The sequence below is a fragment of the Pundamilia nyererei genome, unplaced genomic scaffold (assembly GCF_000239375.1).
Source record: "Pundamilia nyererei isolate P.nyererei 1_Seehausen unplaced genomic scaffold, PunNye1.0 scaffold00056, whole genome shotgun sequence".
NCBI classification, from domain to species: Eukaryota; Metazoa; Chordata; class Actinopteri; order Cichliformes; family Cichlidae; genus Pundamilia; species Pundamilia nyererei.
The window spans coordinates 3141516-3161058 of NW_005187457.1; the positions used below are offsets into that span (position 1 = coordinate 3141516).

At 38.2% G+C, this 19543-nt stretch overlaps 2 protein-coding genes across 2 annotated transcripts in view; both read right to left on the reverse strand.

Annotated features, from left to right (window-relative positions):
- Window positions 1-6618, reverse strand: part of firrm (fignl1 interacting regulator of recombination and mitosis) — a 12232-nt gene extending 5614 nt beyond the window's left edge. Inside the window, exons 1-14 of the mRNA XM_005734112.2 lie at window positions 6450-6618; window positions 5974-6084; window positions 5735-5774; window positions 5566-5654; window positions 5263-5367; window positions 4981-5121; window positions 3174-3336; window positions 2970-3054; window positions 2730-2868; window positions 2351-2440; window positions 2072-2136; window positions 1817-1965; window positions 1260-1389; window positions 640-826 (exon numbers count right to left, since the gene is read on the reverse strand). Of these exons, the coding sequence (XP_005734169.1) occupies window positions 640-826; window positions 1260-1389; window positions 1817-1965; window positions 2072-2136; window positions 2351-2440; window positions 2730-2868; window positions 2970-3054; window positions 3174-3336; window positions 4981-5121; window positions 5263-5367; window positions 5566-5654; window positions 5735-5774; window positions 5974-6069 (1479 nt within the window). The 5' untranslated portion in view covers window positions 6070-6084; window positions 6450-6618. The remainder of the gene's footprint in view (window positions 1-639; window positions 827-1259; window positions 1390-1816; window positions 1966-2071; window positions 2137-2350; window positions 2441-2729; window positions 2869-2969; window positions 3055-3173; window positions 3337-4980; window positions 5122-5262; window positions 5368-5565; window positions 5655-5734; window positions 5775-5973; window positions 6085-6449) is intronic.
- A 9706-nt stretch (window positions 6619-16324) lies between these two features.
- On the reverse strand, window positions 16325-17327 carry LOC102213662 (14 kDa phosphohistidine phosphatase). Its single transcript, XM_005734114.1, has 3 exons — window positions 17103-17327; window positions 16656-16780; window positions 16325-16571 (listed from the first exon to the last, which is right to left on the reverse strand). Exons 1-3 carry the CDS (start codon window positions 17314-17316, stop codon window positions 16479-16481), a joined length of 432 nt encoding a protein of 143 aa, XP_005734171.1. The 5' UTR covers window positions 17317-17327; the 3' UTR covers window positions 16325-16478.
- Between the last annotated feature and the right edge of the window lie 2216 nt (window positions 17328-19543).

A 19543-nucleotide genomic window follows, 5' to 3' on the forward strand; every position in this document is an offset into this window, starting at 1 on the left:
AGTCGGCACGTTACATTTTAAAGTTCACAGAAATACAGTTACAAAAGAGCTGAACAAGTATGTACTAAGCAAGTTTGTTTAATATTGAGAAATTGTCTCTCTTAAAAGAACATTGCAGTATGGCTTCGGTTTGGAAAACGGCACCTGAACAAATCATAAGACTTCTGAAAAACTGTGCATTGGACAGACAAGCCAAACCAAATGGAGATGTTTGATCATAATGGAAAGCACCACATTTTGTAAAAACCAAACACAGCATCACAGCACTCTCACTTCACACCAGCTGTCAGGCACAAGTGAAGGAGTGATGAGTTGGGTTTGCTTTGCCAGACTGCACGGCTGTGGTGTAATGTCACGTGCTGTTCATCTCAGGTATTTCATTTTTAAACCTGTTAAGTACTAGCTTTTAATTATTATTATTATTACTTCCTGATATGTCACACCATATTAACAAATAATGTAATTTATTTTCCCATGACTGTATGCTACCTTGTGGTCTTCACATTTACAGTCTACAACAAATGAAACATTACATCAGATTAACAGTTTTAAAGTGTCCCTTATGCATTAAGTGGAACAGTATAAGAGCCATTCTGCTAGTATTGTTTAAAACAGTGTGTGTTGTTGTGTTGACCTCACCAGTACACGGAAGTATTCAGGTGGAAGCCAAGCCACACTGGCACAGAGGTGCACACAGATGTGTTGATGCAGAGTGACTTGGACTTGTGCCTGACCCTTCAACATCACCCCAGGCAACAGCACTGGGACCTTACGCTCAGTATAGCAACGCCGGAAACTAGTAAAGATGGCCTGGAAGAGAGGAAGCCTAGGGACAAAGATGACACACTGAAGGACATAAAAACACTACACAACAAAAGAAGCCATTTTCTACTTTAAATTCAGCACACATAAATGTGACCTTTTCCAAGGCTGCTAACTAATACATTTGTTCCTAACAGCTTAAAAGAGATTGCTCCATGTGGGATGTAATTATTATAACATTACTGCATATTAAAAATAAATTGATAGTAAAACCGTAAAGGCTAAATTGATATTCATAATTATTCAGCTACACTGGAGTTGCATTTAATTGCACTGTGAAAACATGAAAAGTACAATTAACTTTGTGAACCAAACAAGTCAATAATAGATCAATATTAATAACTCATAAAACCAGTAAATTTTACTAATAAGTCCTTCAATAAAACAAGAGTTTTAAAGTTTCTACTGTTCATTAAATCATCTAAAACCATTATTACCTGATATTTTCTTCTGAAAACTGATTCCCTGCATACCAAAGCTGCAGCACCTCCCCAGGTTGGCCGGCCAGCTGTCCCATGACGCTCACCAGCAACAGACAGTGCGGAAGCTCATGTTCAGGACTTAAACCTGCAGACAATATTTTGTACAATCTCTAACAGTCAGCATCTACAAACATTATAGCGACATCACAACAAAATACAAATGTAACAAAGATCAGCTTTCAGTTACAGTTTTGAAAGCAACCATGGTGACATTGGGCCCTCAGGCCACCCTCATGAAGTCTGTTTCTGCGCACCTCTGTTAATTTCATTAACATCAAAGCAGCTGAAACTGATTCAACAATCCACTTCTTAACTGACCATATCAATATCACAGAGATTTAAGTGACTTGATGGTATAACGTGATTAAAAAGTGTTCCTACGACCTTTTTTGAGCAGTGTACTATGTGTCATATGCCAGTGGAATGTCATTAGTGCACAAACTGTAATTGTTGAGTTTAAAAAGTCACTACTGTATCATGAAAATGTCCAAGAAGATAAACCTTTCACTTACGCAGGTCTTGCTGGAGAACAGCTTCAGCAAAAGGTCTTAAAGGCAACAGCTGAAGCAGGAAGGCATCCATGGGAACAAGAGCTGCTGCATTTAGCTCCTGAAACAAAGCTATGGGCAGTTCTGGAGTGCACAAGCTGGGAGGGAATTTACTGAAAGACACCAGCCACATTGTTATAATCAGTATTAAACATAAACTAAAAGAAATTGTGACTTGTATCCATTTATTTTTTTAAATGACATGTAAACAACCGATACCTCGTGATCTGGAGGTAGAGCTGGTGGAAGCAGCTACAAGACTTTGTTAGAAAAAATTTGAACTCCTGTTAAAAGGATAAAAAGAAGAAATGTGTTTTAGAGATAAGATACAAGACAGCCCAATGTTTTTATGCTGTAAAAAACACCTGAAATAAATCCTAATTTTAATAGAATAGAATAATAGAATAGAATTCAACTTTATTGTCATTGCACAGGTACAGGGCAACGAAATGCAGTTTGCATCCATCCAGAAGTGCTTTAGTGATATAAATTAACTACCTTTATGTAATGAATCAAAGTGTTGGCAAAAAATCTGCACATCTTTGCACTTTTTTGGAACAGCTTGTATTCTGGACTTTGCGTGGCCTCCTATAAAAAGAGAACAGCATCAATACAAAAGGTCCCCGGGGTGACCCTACACTTTTATAAAGAAGCCGAAGTCCTTCTTTAAGTACAAAGGGTTACAGCACAGGAAACACTCAGCATTTGCTCTGTCATTGTTGTGACCCCAGTTGGCATCAAGTCACTAAAGACACAAATATGCTGAGCTGCAATCTTTGCACATAATACAAACTGACATTATTTTAGAGGTAAACATAGAAAGAGAAAGAGAGAGAGAATTGCAATATACATATGTTTATAATTAGAGGTTTTCTACCTGTAAGCCAGCATGTTTAATCTGTTCAGCCAGCTCCACACAGTTGTGGAAGGATGTCAGCAGGTTGTCAACAAGGCTGTTGCTGATTTCACTGTGATGTAGATGCTCCTCAACCAATGACTGGTACTTCAGACTCGTTCTGAACAAAAATAGTTATAACAACCAATAAACTCGCCCAACTCTTAAAACTAAAAATTCATCGAGTTAACTGTAAAGTTTAATGACACTGATTGCACTAACTTGATGAGGAACTTCCACGTGTTTGCATGCAATGCTACATCCAGGTTGGAGATAACAGAGCAGATATCCAGCAGACTATGAATCACTGAGGAAGATGAAAAATATGTCAAATGAACTGAAGATTGCATTAAGATTCAAGAGCACAGAAAGTGAGAAAATATGAAACACATAGTGATGTTTACCTGCACAGACAACTGAACACACCTGTAACAATATCAGAGACGTCCTCATCTGAGGCGCTGTTGTCAAGGCAGATCTTATCCAGCAGCTCTAAAAGGCCCTTTTGAAGCGAATAAGCCTCCTTGAATAATCCCTGGAGCAAGTCAGCCACAAGGGACAGACGGCCACAGTAGACCACCTCACTGTCCTGTGGACAACAGACAGAATATGCTTGATCAATTCTGTTTTCTTCAGATAAAGCTCTTTAGGGGTATAAATAAATTTAAAATTAACTGTAACTCCTTTTATGTTCTTTTGCATTGCTAAGTAGGGCTGGGTATCGTCACTGATTTCCAAAATCGATTCAATTCTGATTCACAAGGTCCCGAATCGATTCGATCGACGATTCGATTCAAATTGGGGAAATTTTGCCTCAGACAGTCAGAAATATTATAATTCTGATCACTTATCAGTACACATCGATATTTTTATATCTATAAAAAGGAAGCTGACACTTGTGAGACTTTATCAAAGGTGTGAGCATCACAGCAGATTCCTTAGTGTCAAAGTAACTGAGGATAAAACACAGAAAAACATGAAAGCGGTTTTCCTGGTCTGGGTTTTTATAGCAGATGACCTTAAAAATATTGTGCAGTCAAAAATGAAGTGAAGCGGAGCAAAGTTACAGAGGTTTGATTAGAGACACAGCTAAGCATTTTGCAATTTTGCATAATTTTAAAAAGTTTGCATTTGTTCAGTATTGAACAGCAGAAATGAGGCTTTCTTGTCGGAAGTAAGTAAAAAAAAACAACAACAACAAAAAACAGCGGCAGACACCGTAGACTGGTAGGTAATAAGTAAGCGAATAATGTGAAAAACAGAGATTTTTAGATGGGAAACTGTTCCTGAGAGAGCGAAAGAGACAGAGCTCTACATGAAATGTGATTTTATTGTGGTGGAAGCAAAACAGCAAAAGTAAGAGGAAATTTGTGACGATGTTTATGTGAAGCGTAGTTTGGATCGTCTTTGGCTGCTGGTTCAGTCAATATTGTTTGAAGAACCTGCAGCTTCAGAATCGAGCGCAAAAAAGACGTAAACACAAAGAGCCCACCGACGCTTCAAAATCAGTGAGCTGTCGGCTTTCAGCCCCGACAGCGTGTCCGTGTAAGTGCCGTCAGGTGAGAAAGGCGACATCTCACAAATTCGGATGCGTTGGGTCCGCGTTTTGTGTTTACGTCTTTGTGCAGAATTCGTGTACCTGCTCTCATTTACTGTTTAAGCTGTTTGGTGGTTGTAGAAATTTTGTGAGGTTTAACCTGAGATTCTGGCGTTTCGGGCAAAATAAATTTATATTTAAAAATCGATTCAGGATTGTAATGAATCGATATCACGTTATCCAAGCCAGAATCAATTTTAATAGATAAATCGATCATCAAAACCCACCCCTATTGCTAAGTGGTTATATTTCTTGCTGCAGTATGATGGGATGCTTTTCAAATCTGTTTTCAGTCAATTTCTTGCACTGATGACACATTTGGTGTAAACAAGATGAGGAAAAACTTAAGAATGTTCTTTAGAATTATTTTCAACCACTTAAATTTGACAGCTTTTGTGTTTGAAACAAATATTAAAAATCCTAATTGCACTTGTCAGATTAGCATCAGCATTTAGCTGTGTATAACTGTAATATAAACATTTCTGTAATTAACCACTTAGTACATTCTCAGCAGCCACTAAAACATAGTCAGCTTGGTTATTAATATTAATGTTATAAAACTAAAACACATGCAGTGACTTCACAGAACACCTGATTTATAAAGATAACAGCTACCAGCAAACTAAATATTCTGACCTTGCAGTGCTGAAACGTTTCTTTCAGAATTTTTAGGATACAAGCTGGTAGCGAGCGGATAGAATCCAGGTCAGGGGCTTCCTCCAATGAGCTAATATGACGCACACAAGTGGATAGCGCATCAATTATCTGCATCATTGCCTGAAAAAGAGAACAGAATCTTGTCACAATATAATCCAGGGTTTAATTTGGGAGAAAATTTAGAGCAATGCACATTATATAGCATGTAAAAAGTTGTATGGGTTCCACTGTACCATTTTCAAATGCAGTGTGTTGCAATACCTGCAGTATATTCCTCAGTAAGGCACAAAGTTCAGTGTTTTGACTTGAAAGTCCACCGACTTGATCCATGATTTCTTTCATCATGCTGTCAAACATCTTCACAGCCTGAAAACATTTGAGATTTTTTTTTTTTCAAAAAGATTAAAGAAATAATTTTTTAAGGAAAAAATATGGAAATACAGCAGTTATTCAAAAGAAAATAGTTACTTGTATCAACAATCTGATAATAAAAGAGCACTGTATCTACTTTTTTTTAACAAATGCCATAGATGGTATTCACATATTATGCAATTATCAGGATACCTTTGGTAAGATCTTGGAGAAGCATTCATCCTCCAAGTCTGGCAAACCAATATGAGGGAGGAACATGTCCGTAATTATCTTCAATATACCTGTAAAGGTGTCATATTATACTTAAACAGCAAGTCATACCAAAGTTTGTGATTATTAAGTGTGTAATTAGGAAACTCACGTATGTGATCATCCCAGCTGTCAGACTGACAATGCAAAGAGTGAACACAGTTAAGGGAAAAAATGCATTACAGGGTGATTTCCAATATAATGCCGACCTACCTATTTTATCATTTCAGCTACAGGATTAATGTTATTTTTGGTTATTTTTCCAGTGTTGTAATGGAGACAGGTGACACTATGAACCATAAGCTTACAACGCTGAAACTTGGATGAAACAACAAACATTAGAGAGGATATAGTGAGCTTTGGCAGGACAGACTTGAGTTCCTGGCGACAGGTTTCCTGACTCCACTGCACCACCTCGTCCAAGAGAGAAGTGTTGGTCTGGGACATGATGAAAGACGTGCACTGCGGTCCAGGGAACAGATTTTTTTACATCCAAGTTATCACTGACTCAGTCACTGAAAATGACTCCCAAGCCCTCTTACCAATTAGCTATTCAAGGAAATTCCTTTTATATCCATTCTGATCAGTTACAAATAGACAACTTTCCCTACTTCAGTTACTCTGCTTTGCCTAATTGTATTATAAATATCTTAAATGTCATGCAGACAGGCTTGCCTGCAAACACAACGTTACCAGTACTTTTGTACAACAAGCTAGCGTTATAAATTCACTGAGTGCAAAGCGTCAGCTAGCTTGTCTGTTTACTGACATGTTTTGCTAACGGAAACAGGTAATGTTTTCGATGGTTAATACGTATGGCATCCTACCGCAGATACAAGTCCAGCTTCTCTTTAAGAGGTTAAAAATTCACACCAGCGTTCCTAGGAGTCTTGAATTGTTGTCATTTTACGTTTTTAACGACTGAAACGACCAAGCGGATCGGTAACTCAATCTGCGCGACACTATAGATAGCGCGCGCCGTAGTTTGAGTCGGACGTGACGTTACGACCCACGTGACTCGTCTACCCTCATTGTCATTTGTTAAAATCTTAGCTTTCAAGGAGTTCAACCAATCAGAGATCTGCTGAACTGCAAAGCGTTCAAGTCTGGTTTGGAGCCCACAGAGACGAAGTTAAAAGACAGGAATTTCAACAATTACACTTTTGTCGATCTTTTCTGTACACATGCACATACTAACATGTTACTTACTATGTTACATGTTACATACTAACATGTTACTAATGTTGCTGAACTGCAGAGCTCCTTCAGTGTCAGACTGCGCATCCTAGATGCATGAAGGAGCGTTTCCGCAGGTCCTTCCTCCCTGCAGCTGTCAGACTGTACAATCAGAACTGCTCCCAACAAACATAGATGTTCACATCTGCGCTGTAACTGCAATATGTTAATTAATCGATTCGCACTACAACCTGCTTTGCCTCTTATCTGTAGTTATTTTTTAATTTATTTAATAACTGTACAGTACTCTCTGTAACCACTGTCCTTGATGTAAATAGGTAAAAATTGTGTATGTTTCTGTTCCGTGTCCTGTGTACTGTTTGTTTGTATATGCGTCTTTTTGGCTGCTGTTACAACCAAATGTCCCCTTGTGGGACAATTAAAGGATTATTCTATTCTATTCTACTTATAGCTTAACATTTATAAAACTCATTGCCATTCCAAAAATTCGATTTGTGTGTTGGAGAAACTGTCAAAAACAAATACAACAACAACGGAGTAGGGTCAAAACCAGCGTACTCCTAGTGCTGAGTGCCAAAAGATTATTAATAACTTGTTGACTCCTAATCTGTCAAACATGTCTCTTGTGAATGATATCAAGTTATTTTGAGTCAGAAGGAAAATCTGTTCACGAGGTGGAAGATACATTGAGTTTATGGCAGAGTGATGTTTATTTATCTTTTATTTATCCATGCCTAATGCCAAGCTTAAACATTTATTTATTTACTTACTTCAAGAGCGATCTGGGAAAGATGACAACAAAAATTGCAACAACTATTATATTATATTTTATCTGTCCGAAAAACACTAGATTGTTCACAGAGTAGAGACAGTAATACAGATTCATAGGAATACTTGCAAAGTGGGTCATTTCTTCTTAATAAACCCATCTTATTGCAGCATATTTACCACTATCAATAAGAATATTAGCCATAACACATACAAGCATCTGTAATCATTTTTGGCAGACAATCACTTATTGGGAGAACCCTGGTCCCAAGCCAGGGCTCAGGGAGGGTTGTGTCAGAAAGGGCGTCCGACATAGCAATCTTTGGCAAACCAAATGTGGACTAAAAAATGAGATTTCCTACAAACTGTGCTATTATTGGCCAAAGACGAAGATGAAATTGTGGAAGACGTGTTTGCAGGCAGCAAGAGAGATGAAAAGAGGGATCTGTAGGTTAGAATAGGGACTATGTCTGTTAAAGTGTCTAGTAAATGTTGGCTCCAGCACACCAGGTAAACGGGATTCAAGTTGTTAAACAATGGTGTAGATAGTAATGGGGTAGGGGTAATCTTGAAAAGGAATGTATGTGAATAGTGTTGCGGAGATGAAGAGGTTTTCAGACAGAGCAGGACTTTGTAGCTGGAAACCAAAGAGGTGTTGCTGAATGTTGTCAGTGCATATGCCTCACAACGTGTCAGTTGGAAGAGAAAGATGATTTTTGCAATAATTTGGATGACAAGGTAGGGAGTATTCCTAGGAGTGAGATAGTAGTCATTTAAGCAGACTTCAGTGGGCATGTAGGTGAAGGAAACATGAGTAATAAGGAGTTGCTGGGTGGGTAAGGTATTAAGGAGAAGAATATGGAAGGAAAGTACAGCTGGGAAAGAAGAGCTGAAGTGGTGATGGAAACTAATCAGGGAAATGAAGAATTTAGACAGGAGTACTGGGAGTCTCCATACCACAAAGAGAGACGTGTCAAGAGCAAAGGAAAAGGCTTATAGTGAGTTGTATGTGAGGCTGGACGGAGAAAAGGACTTGCAATGAGTGGCTAGCCTAAGAGATCAAGCAGTAAAGGATGTGCAGCAAATTAGGATGATTAAGAATAGAAATGGGACTGTACGAATGAGTGATGTTTAGGAAGCATCGATCTAGGAAAGACATCGCCATATCAGTGAGCTTTTAAACCAAATAGTTTAAAACAATTTTGGAGCGTTAGACGATGCCTTTGAGAGTGTTGATGGAGAACTATAGCTACGGTCAGAAGAAAACATCTGATGGGGTGTAAAGAGAGGAATGTGATACTGCATGAAAAGAAGTAAAGAGTAGCAGAAAAGTATGTGAAGGTGGTGCAGGACATTCAATTCAATTCGGTTTTATTTATATAGCGCTAAATCACAACAACCTTGCCTTGAGGCAACTGTTATTGCCTCAAAATGCTTTCTATTGTAAGGTGAAGACCCTACAATATCACAAAGAAAACAGAGAAAACACAACAATCACATGACACATATGAGCAAAGCTAGTCTGTGGTGAGGCATGTGGTAGGAGTGACAGATGTGTTCAGGCTGGGGTGAGATTACACAGGGCATCGGCTCTGAGTCTGTTCATGTTTGCAATGGTGATGGACGGGCTGACCGATGAGGTCAGGCAGAAGTCTCCATAGATTATAATGTTTGCAGTTGACTTTGAAATTTGTAAAGAGAGTAACGAGCAAATAGAAGAGATCCTGGAGAGGTTGAGGTATGCTCTGGAGAGAAGAGGAATGGAAGTCAGTAGAACCAAGACAGAATACATGTGTTAGAATAACAGGGAGATACTGAAGACACAGGGAGCAGAAGCCATTTGAAATGCCTGAGGTACCATTCAAAGCAACAGACAGTTCACAACACAGGTGAAGAAGAAGAGGTGATCAGGATAGACAAGATTAGAAATGAGTATGTGAAAGCAACAACTCAAGTTAAGTGGTTTGAAGACAAAGCGTTGTGGAAATGTGAAATAAACTAAGGTGCACACAACCAGGTTATCTTTATGAGTTTTGTTTTACCTTTGCAAAGGTAGATAAGACAACAGTGCAAACAGCATGACAGCAGTCTGCATGCTCTTTGACAAAGAGGGACTGTAATCCTGGACTACTAATACAGAGTTATCTATCTACGGTTAGAATATTGTGTAATAAAAGAGAACTTGTACATCAACAAGTCTAAAAGATTATATGAAAGCAGGATAAGAAGATATGGAACCTTCTAAGGTCCACTTGACACATAGAAGCAGCTTAATCTTAAAATACTTCATTACAAGATGCAAAAATTTGATACTCTGGACATGTACGAAGGCAGTATAGTGAATATATTGGACAAAAGATGCTGAATATCAAGTTTACATCTGCTGTGGCAACCCCTAAAGGGAGCAAGAAGAAGAAGAAGAAGAAGAAGAAGAAGAAGAAGAAGAAGAAGAAGACTTCACTTAAGAAAAGAATACTTTGCAATCAACATGATGATATTTCTTGTAAAGTTTTATGGCAAATTAAACCATAATGTAAAAATAAACCCCCCATTTTCTAGACCTTTGTAGCTGTTGAGCCATCTGGAATTTCTGTAGCCTCTGTTTTGCAGATAAGATCTTAAGCATTGAAGTGAAGCCATGCTGTTGCTTGCTGTTGTGTCCTTTCCTAAAACTTTAAAGTGGGAGCTCACTTTTTGTTTATGAAACAGGGCTCCACACTGATGCTTATCTCGCTTTCTTCACTGCGACACTGCTTGAAGTGTACTCGGAAATATAAACATATATTGGACAGTGGCGCTATGACGATTTTCCTCCACCACTAAATCATTCCTTCTCTTTAAGCATTCACTAATTACACATGTATATCATATTTATAATATAACATAAACATCTGACTCAAAACTCCAAATGGGTTCAATGTCCTCATTGTTTATCATACATAAAGCATGCTATTGTTTTTGTATTGAAGAGGCATTGTTAGTGTATAGCAGTATTTATGAGAAACAAAACAGAGACTGTTTCTGGGAGTCAGGTGTACACTGAACCTTCTGGCACTTGGAGGTAAACAGGGATTTATTTCAGTTATTTCAGATGTGAACTGGAAGATGGGCATGCATAACATCCACTGAAATCTTTCCACAGGAAAAAAAATAGCACAGAAGATTAATAGCAGGATTCTCTCTCTTGGGCCAGATGTCAGGACTGGAAGCAACTGCACAGGAGAGAGCGGAGAGAGTCAAAGGAAGCAAAAAAATCCAAACAAGCTGAACAAACACTAATTATGAGAGGCATTCAACAGAAGTACACTTAGTGCAGTTATCTTGCATCCAATGAGAGATTTCTTCAGCTTTGAGTGGAAGGAACGTTACGGCCAATTGCACAAAGGTGAGTTAACAGTTTCCAGAAGAGAGACAAATACAAAACCGTGGATCATAACAAAAAATAAAAAAGCAGTTTTAGATTTTCTCTTATTCATCATTACACTTAAGACTAAAGTCAAATTTTCTTTCGCATCTTCTCCAGATGCAATGAGAGCATGAACACAGTTAATACTAACTTTTGGAAGAGTTGGAAATTCAGGTGTGTAGCACCTGAATCAATAAGGAGGATGACTTGCTGGCTATGCACCATCAAGTCAGACTGATGTATCTGGCATGATAATTAATATATACATTCACAGAGAATCTGACTTTATCTTCAAGTCTTGTGACAAACTGAGTAAACAGATGCTATTGTATGTGTAGGTGTGGTACCTCCAACCTCCTGCATCAGTTGAATCCGAGCAGTTGCGTGTCTTCCCCAGTTTCAGTCCACCTTGCCAAATTTCCAATCATCAAGTTTATCCTTGTTGAGGACTTCTCTAGCACAATGTCACCCCTGATAGCATTAGAAACAGAGGGCCTCTTCTGGAACCACCTCTTCTTCCAACTAGAGCTTGATAAATGGTTGGAGTCAGGGTTTCTGGCAAAGAGCCTGTAGCCTGTACAGATTGGTACATGGTTAGGCCTGTCACGTCCTAGTCCATTTATTTTCCATTTTCTTCTTCCATTAGGCTCTGAGGAGATTGCTAATGTGCCATAATGTCTGACCTTGCACAGTGCTATCATCATCGTCCCACTTGCGATGTTGTCTGTTGATGTTATTAACTATTTCCTGATCACAAGTCATGGCTTCAATCAACAGTCTAGTAGGCTGTCCATTGGGAAAGTGGTGTGGTGGGCTATATGAGAAAACGGTGATGTGGAAGTGGATGTTCAGTTAATCAGCTTGTTAATGTGAAACCTCCGGTGTTAGATCGTAGTCAGTAATGAATCACTTTAATTGTCTGCTGACACCATGTCCTGTCCTGTGTCTTTGTTGTACAGTGACGGTGAAGGTCAAGGTGGAGCACATGTAGCCTTTGGAGCAGAACGTTCTCTGAGAAGATTTCTCTGTTTCATCCTCCTTTTTTCTGCCTCACGCTTCCACACGTTTAATGTCTTTAAGCAATTTCAACAAAATCTTTTCATTTTCTTTCTTGAATTTTATCTATTTGTCTCTATGATCATTTTTCTCTTCTAACTACATCAGCTGTCAAATGTTGACGCCTTGTGCAAATCCAAAATGGTTTACCCAAACATGCATAACACAGATGGCTTTGTCTCCATACTTCCCCTTCTGATAAACTACATCTGGTGACAGGAAATCTGGCACTTCATAGAGAATGGGGCTTTCTTTACCAGACTTTTTCCCCATGTTCACAAATTTCCATTTTTTTGCTATCTGGTGTATTTAATCACTCCTTGAGACTTGATCCTCACCATAAATTCAAATATTTTTTGACACAATTTGGTGGGGCAGTAATTACAGTAAGAAGGACGCAGTCCGCAGTTACTCTCTTCTCTTCCTTTGACAGTAATTCACTGAGTTCCTGGAACCTTGTGTTTACCTGGCCCACTAATGACCTCTAGACTAGACATGAACACAAGGAAACAATCAATGTCTTTCTTTCCCTTAAAACCCCCCCACAAAAAATCCCCTTTTCTGTATTTTCCCCTGTAGCATTTTATTTCAAATCTCTCTCTGGGGTCTAAAAGGTTCGCTTTCTCCATATCTCATATATGATACGTAGAGGCTAAAAATGCATTTTTTAATCAGTTGATTTTTCTTTCAGTTGATTTTAGACCGCAGATTCAATCAACAAGGAAAACCACAGAAAATATTAATCGATGTGGAAAAGGACAAGCAGATGGCTGATGTGACAGAAGAGGATGAAAGATGAAGGAGGGTGATCCACTGTAGTGGCTGAAAGAAGATGCCTTCACTTGAAAAAAGTGCATATTTATTGAAAAGTCTTAAGGCCATAAATGAAAATTTCCTAGGCCTTAACCCTTATTTATAGCTTAAAAAAGGGACATTATGCAATATGTAATATCAGTATATCTTCTTTAGAATAAATAAAGTCCTATAGATGGAAGTGTTCTGATTCTGCCTCGTTGGAAGCAGTTTCTGTCTAGATATTTGTAGCTGTTCATCTCTCTGCAGCTATTTATAACATTCAACCAACTGCATTATTTGTATATATATATATATATATCTAGACATATATATATACATATATAACCCTATACACACACACACACACACACACACACACACACACACACACACACACACACACACACACACACACACACACCTTTATCTGGAACATCTGGAATTTCTGTTGACTCTGACCTGATGGAGTACTGGCTATTGTTTTGGAAATAAGATCTTAAACATTAAAGTGAACTCATGCTGGTTATTCTTGTGACTTCTTTTCCAGACACCCTGAGGTGTGAGCTGGCGCTGCTACAGGAAGGGACATTCTTCTTCTTCAGGAAACAAGGCTCCGACCTGTTTGAAGTACACTTGGAAGTATAAAAATACACGGGACAATGGCAATATGGTGGTTTTTCCCCTTACTACTATGTTATAATTTAAAAAAAGAAAAAAAAAAGAAACCAGTATTGCTGAATCCTGTAGAATTCAGTAATAGTTTGTATTTTCCAAGACTCATATTTTCAGTGTTCCCCAAAATAAAAGCATTTCTTTTATTTGATCGACAGTGAGGTCAAAATCCAGCAGTCCTACAACTTCTTCAGTTTCATGACTTTTGCTAAGGCTTTGCAATCACTTAAACATCACTTAAACACACACATACTTATATATATATATATATATATATATAGTTACCTAAACTACAGTTTAATCTCAATAAATTAGACACTTTTACAGTCTAGTGAACCTTCAAAGCAATATGCATTTAAATAGGGTAAAATGAATATATGAAAAAATGCTTTAAAAAACAATGGAAGTATTATGATGGTGTCCTCTAATAAGATTACAAAGAATTTGCTAATTACTTACTGTAAATTATTCATTTTACAAGAAAAGGGCTGAGTCTAACTCACTTTAAGCCTCCTACCTCCCACACAGACCTCCCCATACCTAGATAATGGAAAGGTTATCAGTTTAAGGGAAACCGGTTGTAGATTGGAATACAAAGTGGAAGGAAAATGGCTTTTGTTATTCTTTTTGTTAGGGTCATGGGGTATTTGGCAGAATTTAGCCAGTAACTTTTTTTAAGTCTTCTGATGTGACTCAGTGTGAACTAAGGTCTATTCAGAGTGTCAACATGAGCTAATTCCAATCCTGTCTGCAAAGCCACATGGTACTTTCTATCCAAATGTTTTCTTTGTGATTTTTTAAGCACTGAGTGAGTCAAAGTGAAACGGAAAGTACAGGAATGTGTGCCAGTGGTGACATTTAGCATGCTGCCAACCTAAATATCATCGGAAAAATTGGGCTGTGAATTTCATGTAAATGCAGTCTTTTATGGTAAAAGGTCTATTACTTCTTTCATCATTATAATGAAAAATAAAGCTACTTTTTAATATTAAAAACAACAATCAACTGTCAATGTAAAGTCACCCAAAGTATTTTCATGTACTGCTAACACAGCTGAGAAAAAGCAGCGTTTGTGTTCTGCTTTAGGAGAAACACACTTAAAACACACAGTGTGTCACGTTAAAAAATAAACACCAGAATTAATCTTGTTTCTTCACAGTCACTACCACTCATTTCTTTATACTTTTTAGGTGGTCTTGAGCAATGTCTTTGTACATGAAGACTTTCGATGTTTTTTTGGTTAATCAGGCCACTTGACCTATGAATCAGTCATGCATTAAAAAGGCGCCTAGCTCAAGGGATGAATGAGTGTTGTGACTACAGATAAAAGACATCTTAGTAAAGCAGCAACTTTGAATTGTATCTTTAGGCCTTTTGTTACTAGCAGCCCGAGTATCCTTAACATATTCGAGGAAACTGGTGAAGTGGAGAAGTGGCAGGCCTAAAAACTACAACATGTTCTTAATAGGAAGAAATTCAACAAAGACCTGACATAGGACCTGAGAGATTCAGTTGAACCTTAAAAACTGTGTGTATGATGAGTTTTTACTTAAGACTCATCATGTAGCCATTCTTAAGGAAGGAAAGAGGGGAAAAGGCCAAGGAGTGCCAAATTATACAAGCACTGGACTGAAAATCAGCAGCATCAGGTCTTATGGAGTGATGAATCCAAAACTAAAATCTTTGGTTTAAATTGTTAACATGTACAGAAGAGAAGTACAACAGTGGGTGTCTTTGGGCATCTGTAAAACATGGTGGAAGCTTGCGTGGCACATACAGGTAGTGAAGTGACTACCTGAGTAAATGACAAAGAAACTTGCCTAAGTGAGTTCAAGCTCTGGAAAAGAATAAATGTGGTCATTCCATGTATTACCTTTCAAGCTCAGTAGAAATGTACAAATAATAATAAATTGTATTTCAGTGTATTTTTGCACATATTTCTTTTTTGTGTGCAATAAACAAAGAAATGATGGGTGGTTCAAGACGTTTGCACAGTACCATATCACAACAGGGACAGGCATGAAACAAAAATCATTCATGTGCTCATGGATCACGTGACACAACTAAGTGGTTCCCTTTAACACCACTACAAAGTTTACAGTGCCGTCATCAAATTAAAACACCAATTTATGCTTAAGTTAATGACCCAGAATCTGCAAATGACCTTTACTAATGCATGCAAACTGAAGAAGTTGATCACAGCAAATACTGTGCCTGCTAAATATTACCATGTGGTCTGGTGTAAGTACCTTCTGTTTACTACCGATTTTAAAAGTGCATTTTTTTGGCAGCATAAAAGTAAAAGTGAAATTTGAACTGGATTAAAGCCATAAAATGCTGAAGGTGGAAGAACTTTTAAAAATTCAACGTGTGATTTAAAATATGACTCAGCTCGGGCTATTTTCTCACTCTGAGTTCTTGTTAGTTTTTTGATTGAAGATATTTTATCGCAGGCTTTTATTTATTATTGCACTACCGTTTAGAAAGAGTTCTGCTGAATTTAGCTTGATGTTTATCATTATCTGGACTTAAACAAAAACAAAAGTGATTATCCGTAGGTTAAATGAAAGTGCTTGTTATCTCTCTTTTGGGTTTTCAACAATAAACTTTCCCTCCTGTGTAACAGGATATGTCTGTGATTCCAACAGACTCACCCTTTCCTGTATGGACTTTACGCCTGGCAAATGTACTCCTATTCAACTGAGGCCAATGGGGACTAAAAGTCAAAAAGGTATTTACAGGAATATCTACAGAGTTCATATACAGTATTCAATTCTGAAGGACAAAAATTTTTACAACTGCAGAGAATCAGAATTTGTGCTTTCATTGAGTAAGAAACCAAATGTGAAATGCAGAAGGACTGTATTTGAATGGTTACAGAACAGTTAAAGCATCATTATGTGGTTTGATTCACAGAACTGTTAAATAAAGGCGGACGTTTGAAATGTCACAAAGGTTACAACTATTTTTTGTCGTCTGACCAGGTGATCTCATAGTCGCTGAAGAAAGTCTTCAGCTTCTCCACAGAAACAGCATGGTCAGCTTTTCCAAAGGCCTGCGAGTGAGCAAGAGACCTGACATTAGTGAATTAAATACTACTGAAGATTTTAACTTTTCATTTAGCTTTTAGTTAACTTACAGTGGATTCTCCAAACACCCTTATTTTTTTCTCTTGGTTGTTGTGCTCGATCTTTCCTCCTCCAAGGCATTTGCACTCCATCCCCAAGGACTCCATAGCAGGGTTGACCTTCTCAAAAATATGATCTGAAAATGTATGAAGACATTTAGAAGAAATTGAGATTGTAATTTAGTTACAATTTAATAAAAATAGCAATTAGAATCAAATACGGAAATTTGGTAGTTGTCTCCAACGACTAGGTTGGCATGAATTTCATCCCTCTGCTCTGTGCAGTATCTATCAATGCACGTCCGCAAAATCCACCAAAGGGACCATAACAATGAGACAACATTGCAAAATAGACTACATGCAGGTTTTCATCTGCACCAACAGTCACTGGTCTGCACGATATCTCGCGCTAAAATGACGCAGTTGACGCTCTCCTTGAAACAAACTATAATAACTTACTGTGATATTCGGCATTTTTTGTGCCACGGACAATGTCTTTATGCACATCGCCATCTTTCGCTTTTACTCTGACCAGTATGTACTTAAAAGTTCCCTCTGGATCAATCTCTACATCGGGGATTTTAGCCAGAGCGTCTGCCATTGCGACTGTAGATTTACGCAAAACGCCGTAGACTCTCAAACTGCGCAGAGGTCTACTGACCACAGAGAACATGAGTAGTTCTCACACATACCTTTATTTGGGTCAGGATTTCTACTTCGCTTCTTAAAGCGGCAGGACATTCGCGACTTGTTGCCATAAATGTGCAGATTTAACAGTGCGCTCGCACGCTGGCGCCTTCATATGGCAGTGAGTGCGAAGTGTTTGAATTTGCATTCCTTGCAGTCTCTGTATACCGTGGATTTGCATTAGAAAACTTTATGATACATTACTCAGACGCAGAAGTGAGATCGTCAAATGTCTAAGTCTGGTATGAGAATTTTCTGCTTTCGGCCGTTTTCTGCAGCATGCGGCAGATTGTCCGCTGGTGTTTATCGGAGAGATCAGAGGTCAAGATCAAACCTCAGAGTTAGGTTTGATCCTCCCACTGAGGGCCTTTTGGTTCTTAATCCAAAGGAATCCTATCTTTTTGGATTCACATCAAGAACGCTTCAGCGGGGAGCAGGATGCATGGTTTTGCTTTGCGTGATTAGACTCCCGTTTGCCCTGTGACTTCATTAAGAAGTAATTTATCATGTTATCTTAAGCTTGGAGCCAAAGGACAGAAGTTTTAGGACAGTCAGAGAAAGATAAACCTCTAAAAAGACAAAGCCTTTCCCATATAACCAAGCCAATAAGACAGGGAAGTCAAATAAACGTTTAGAGTTTTTGTAACTAATAGTGATGAGTTGTGTAACTGTCTGTTCCATTCTAGTTACAACTGTGTAATTGTTCTACTATTCATAGCTGTGTTAGTTAATCAGAGAGTTTGTTTTATCTAATTGTGGAAGGGAGTAAGGTAAAGTGTGTCAATAACAGTAGCTACAATCCCATGCCTCAGCTCAGACAGGAAGGATGTAAACTGTCACTTCTGGAAACGCAGGCAGCCAGCAGGCACCTCTGCTCCTATGTGCCGCACATTTTCCATCTCAAGACACTCGCAAACAAGTGACTGTCGTGATCTTTCCTACAAAATCTTTCCCCTTGCTTTCTACTAACACCTCCTTTTCAATGACATGTCAGTTCTGAACTGTGAAAAGCATGTTTTAGTCTATGCAGTGTCTGTTAGCACACTTTGTACTGTTGTTGTGTATTAGTCAGAATGATTCATTGCATACAGTTGAGGTTTAGACATGGGCCATGAGATTTCTTGAAACACAAATGCAAACACAAGAAATCCTCATTAGTGCTGATGAAGATAATATTGTTTCCTGACATCCAAGAAAGCATGTCAGTGGCACACAAGTCAATCACAGATAGACTCTTATCAGCTCCCAGTATTTCAGAGCTTTGAAAAAGAATTTCCTTCTCAGTGGCCTTATATTTAATACGTGTATTTTTGTGTGTACTCTGTACCATTGTTGCTTCACCAGGAAACGCTTAAGTACCCTATGTCATACAATTTGCTTTGTCTTTGAATTTGTTCTTCTTTTCCTCTCAGGTGTTTTTCTTCTTTTTTTTTTTTTAACAAATTACAATTGTGGCCAAAAGCTTTGAGAATGACACAGGTATATGCTTTCACAAAGTTTACTGCTTCTATGTTTTTAGACCTTTTTATTGGTTGTTTCTATTGTACACTGTACTGTACTGTATTGTACACTGAGGATATGTGTCAAAATGTGTTTTATTGACAATCACATTAAGTTTATGCAAAGGGTCAATATTTGTAAAAAAATATCTGGCCTTTTCTTAAGACCTGTGACATATGCCCTGGCATCCTGCCATTCTTTCAAGCAGCCTCTGGGTTACATCCTGGCTGACGGCAGCCAGTTCGTGCATAATCAGCGGTTGGAGTTTTGGGGATTTTTGTTTGTCCACCAGGTTCTCAGTGGAATTAAGGTCTGGGGAGTTTCCTGGCTATGGACCCAAACATTTGATGATGGTGAACACAAATGTGCTACCACATTTTGGTAAATTTTATTATTTTTAAGAAAAATATATGCCAGCAATTAAGACAATTATTATTTTACATTCATTACGTGTAGTCCATAACAATTGAGGGGAGTAAAAGTGAGAAATAATAAGCAGAACTGTTGACACTGTAGTCGTTCGCCCGCGGTTGCCTAGAGCGGACCTACTTCCTGTCCTCTCAGACGCAATTCGGGAAAAGATACGAGTGCTCCTGTGATTCTTTCTCTGAGACTCTACCTTTATTTGTACAGGTCAGTATCGTCTTAAAAATACAGTGTATGAGGGTTTTGTGCCTCATTCTACTTCGGTATTTACTGAGAGTTATGTTGAC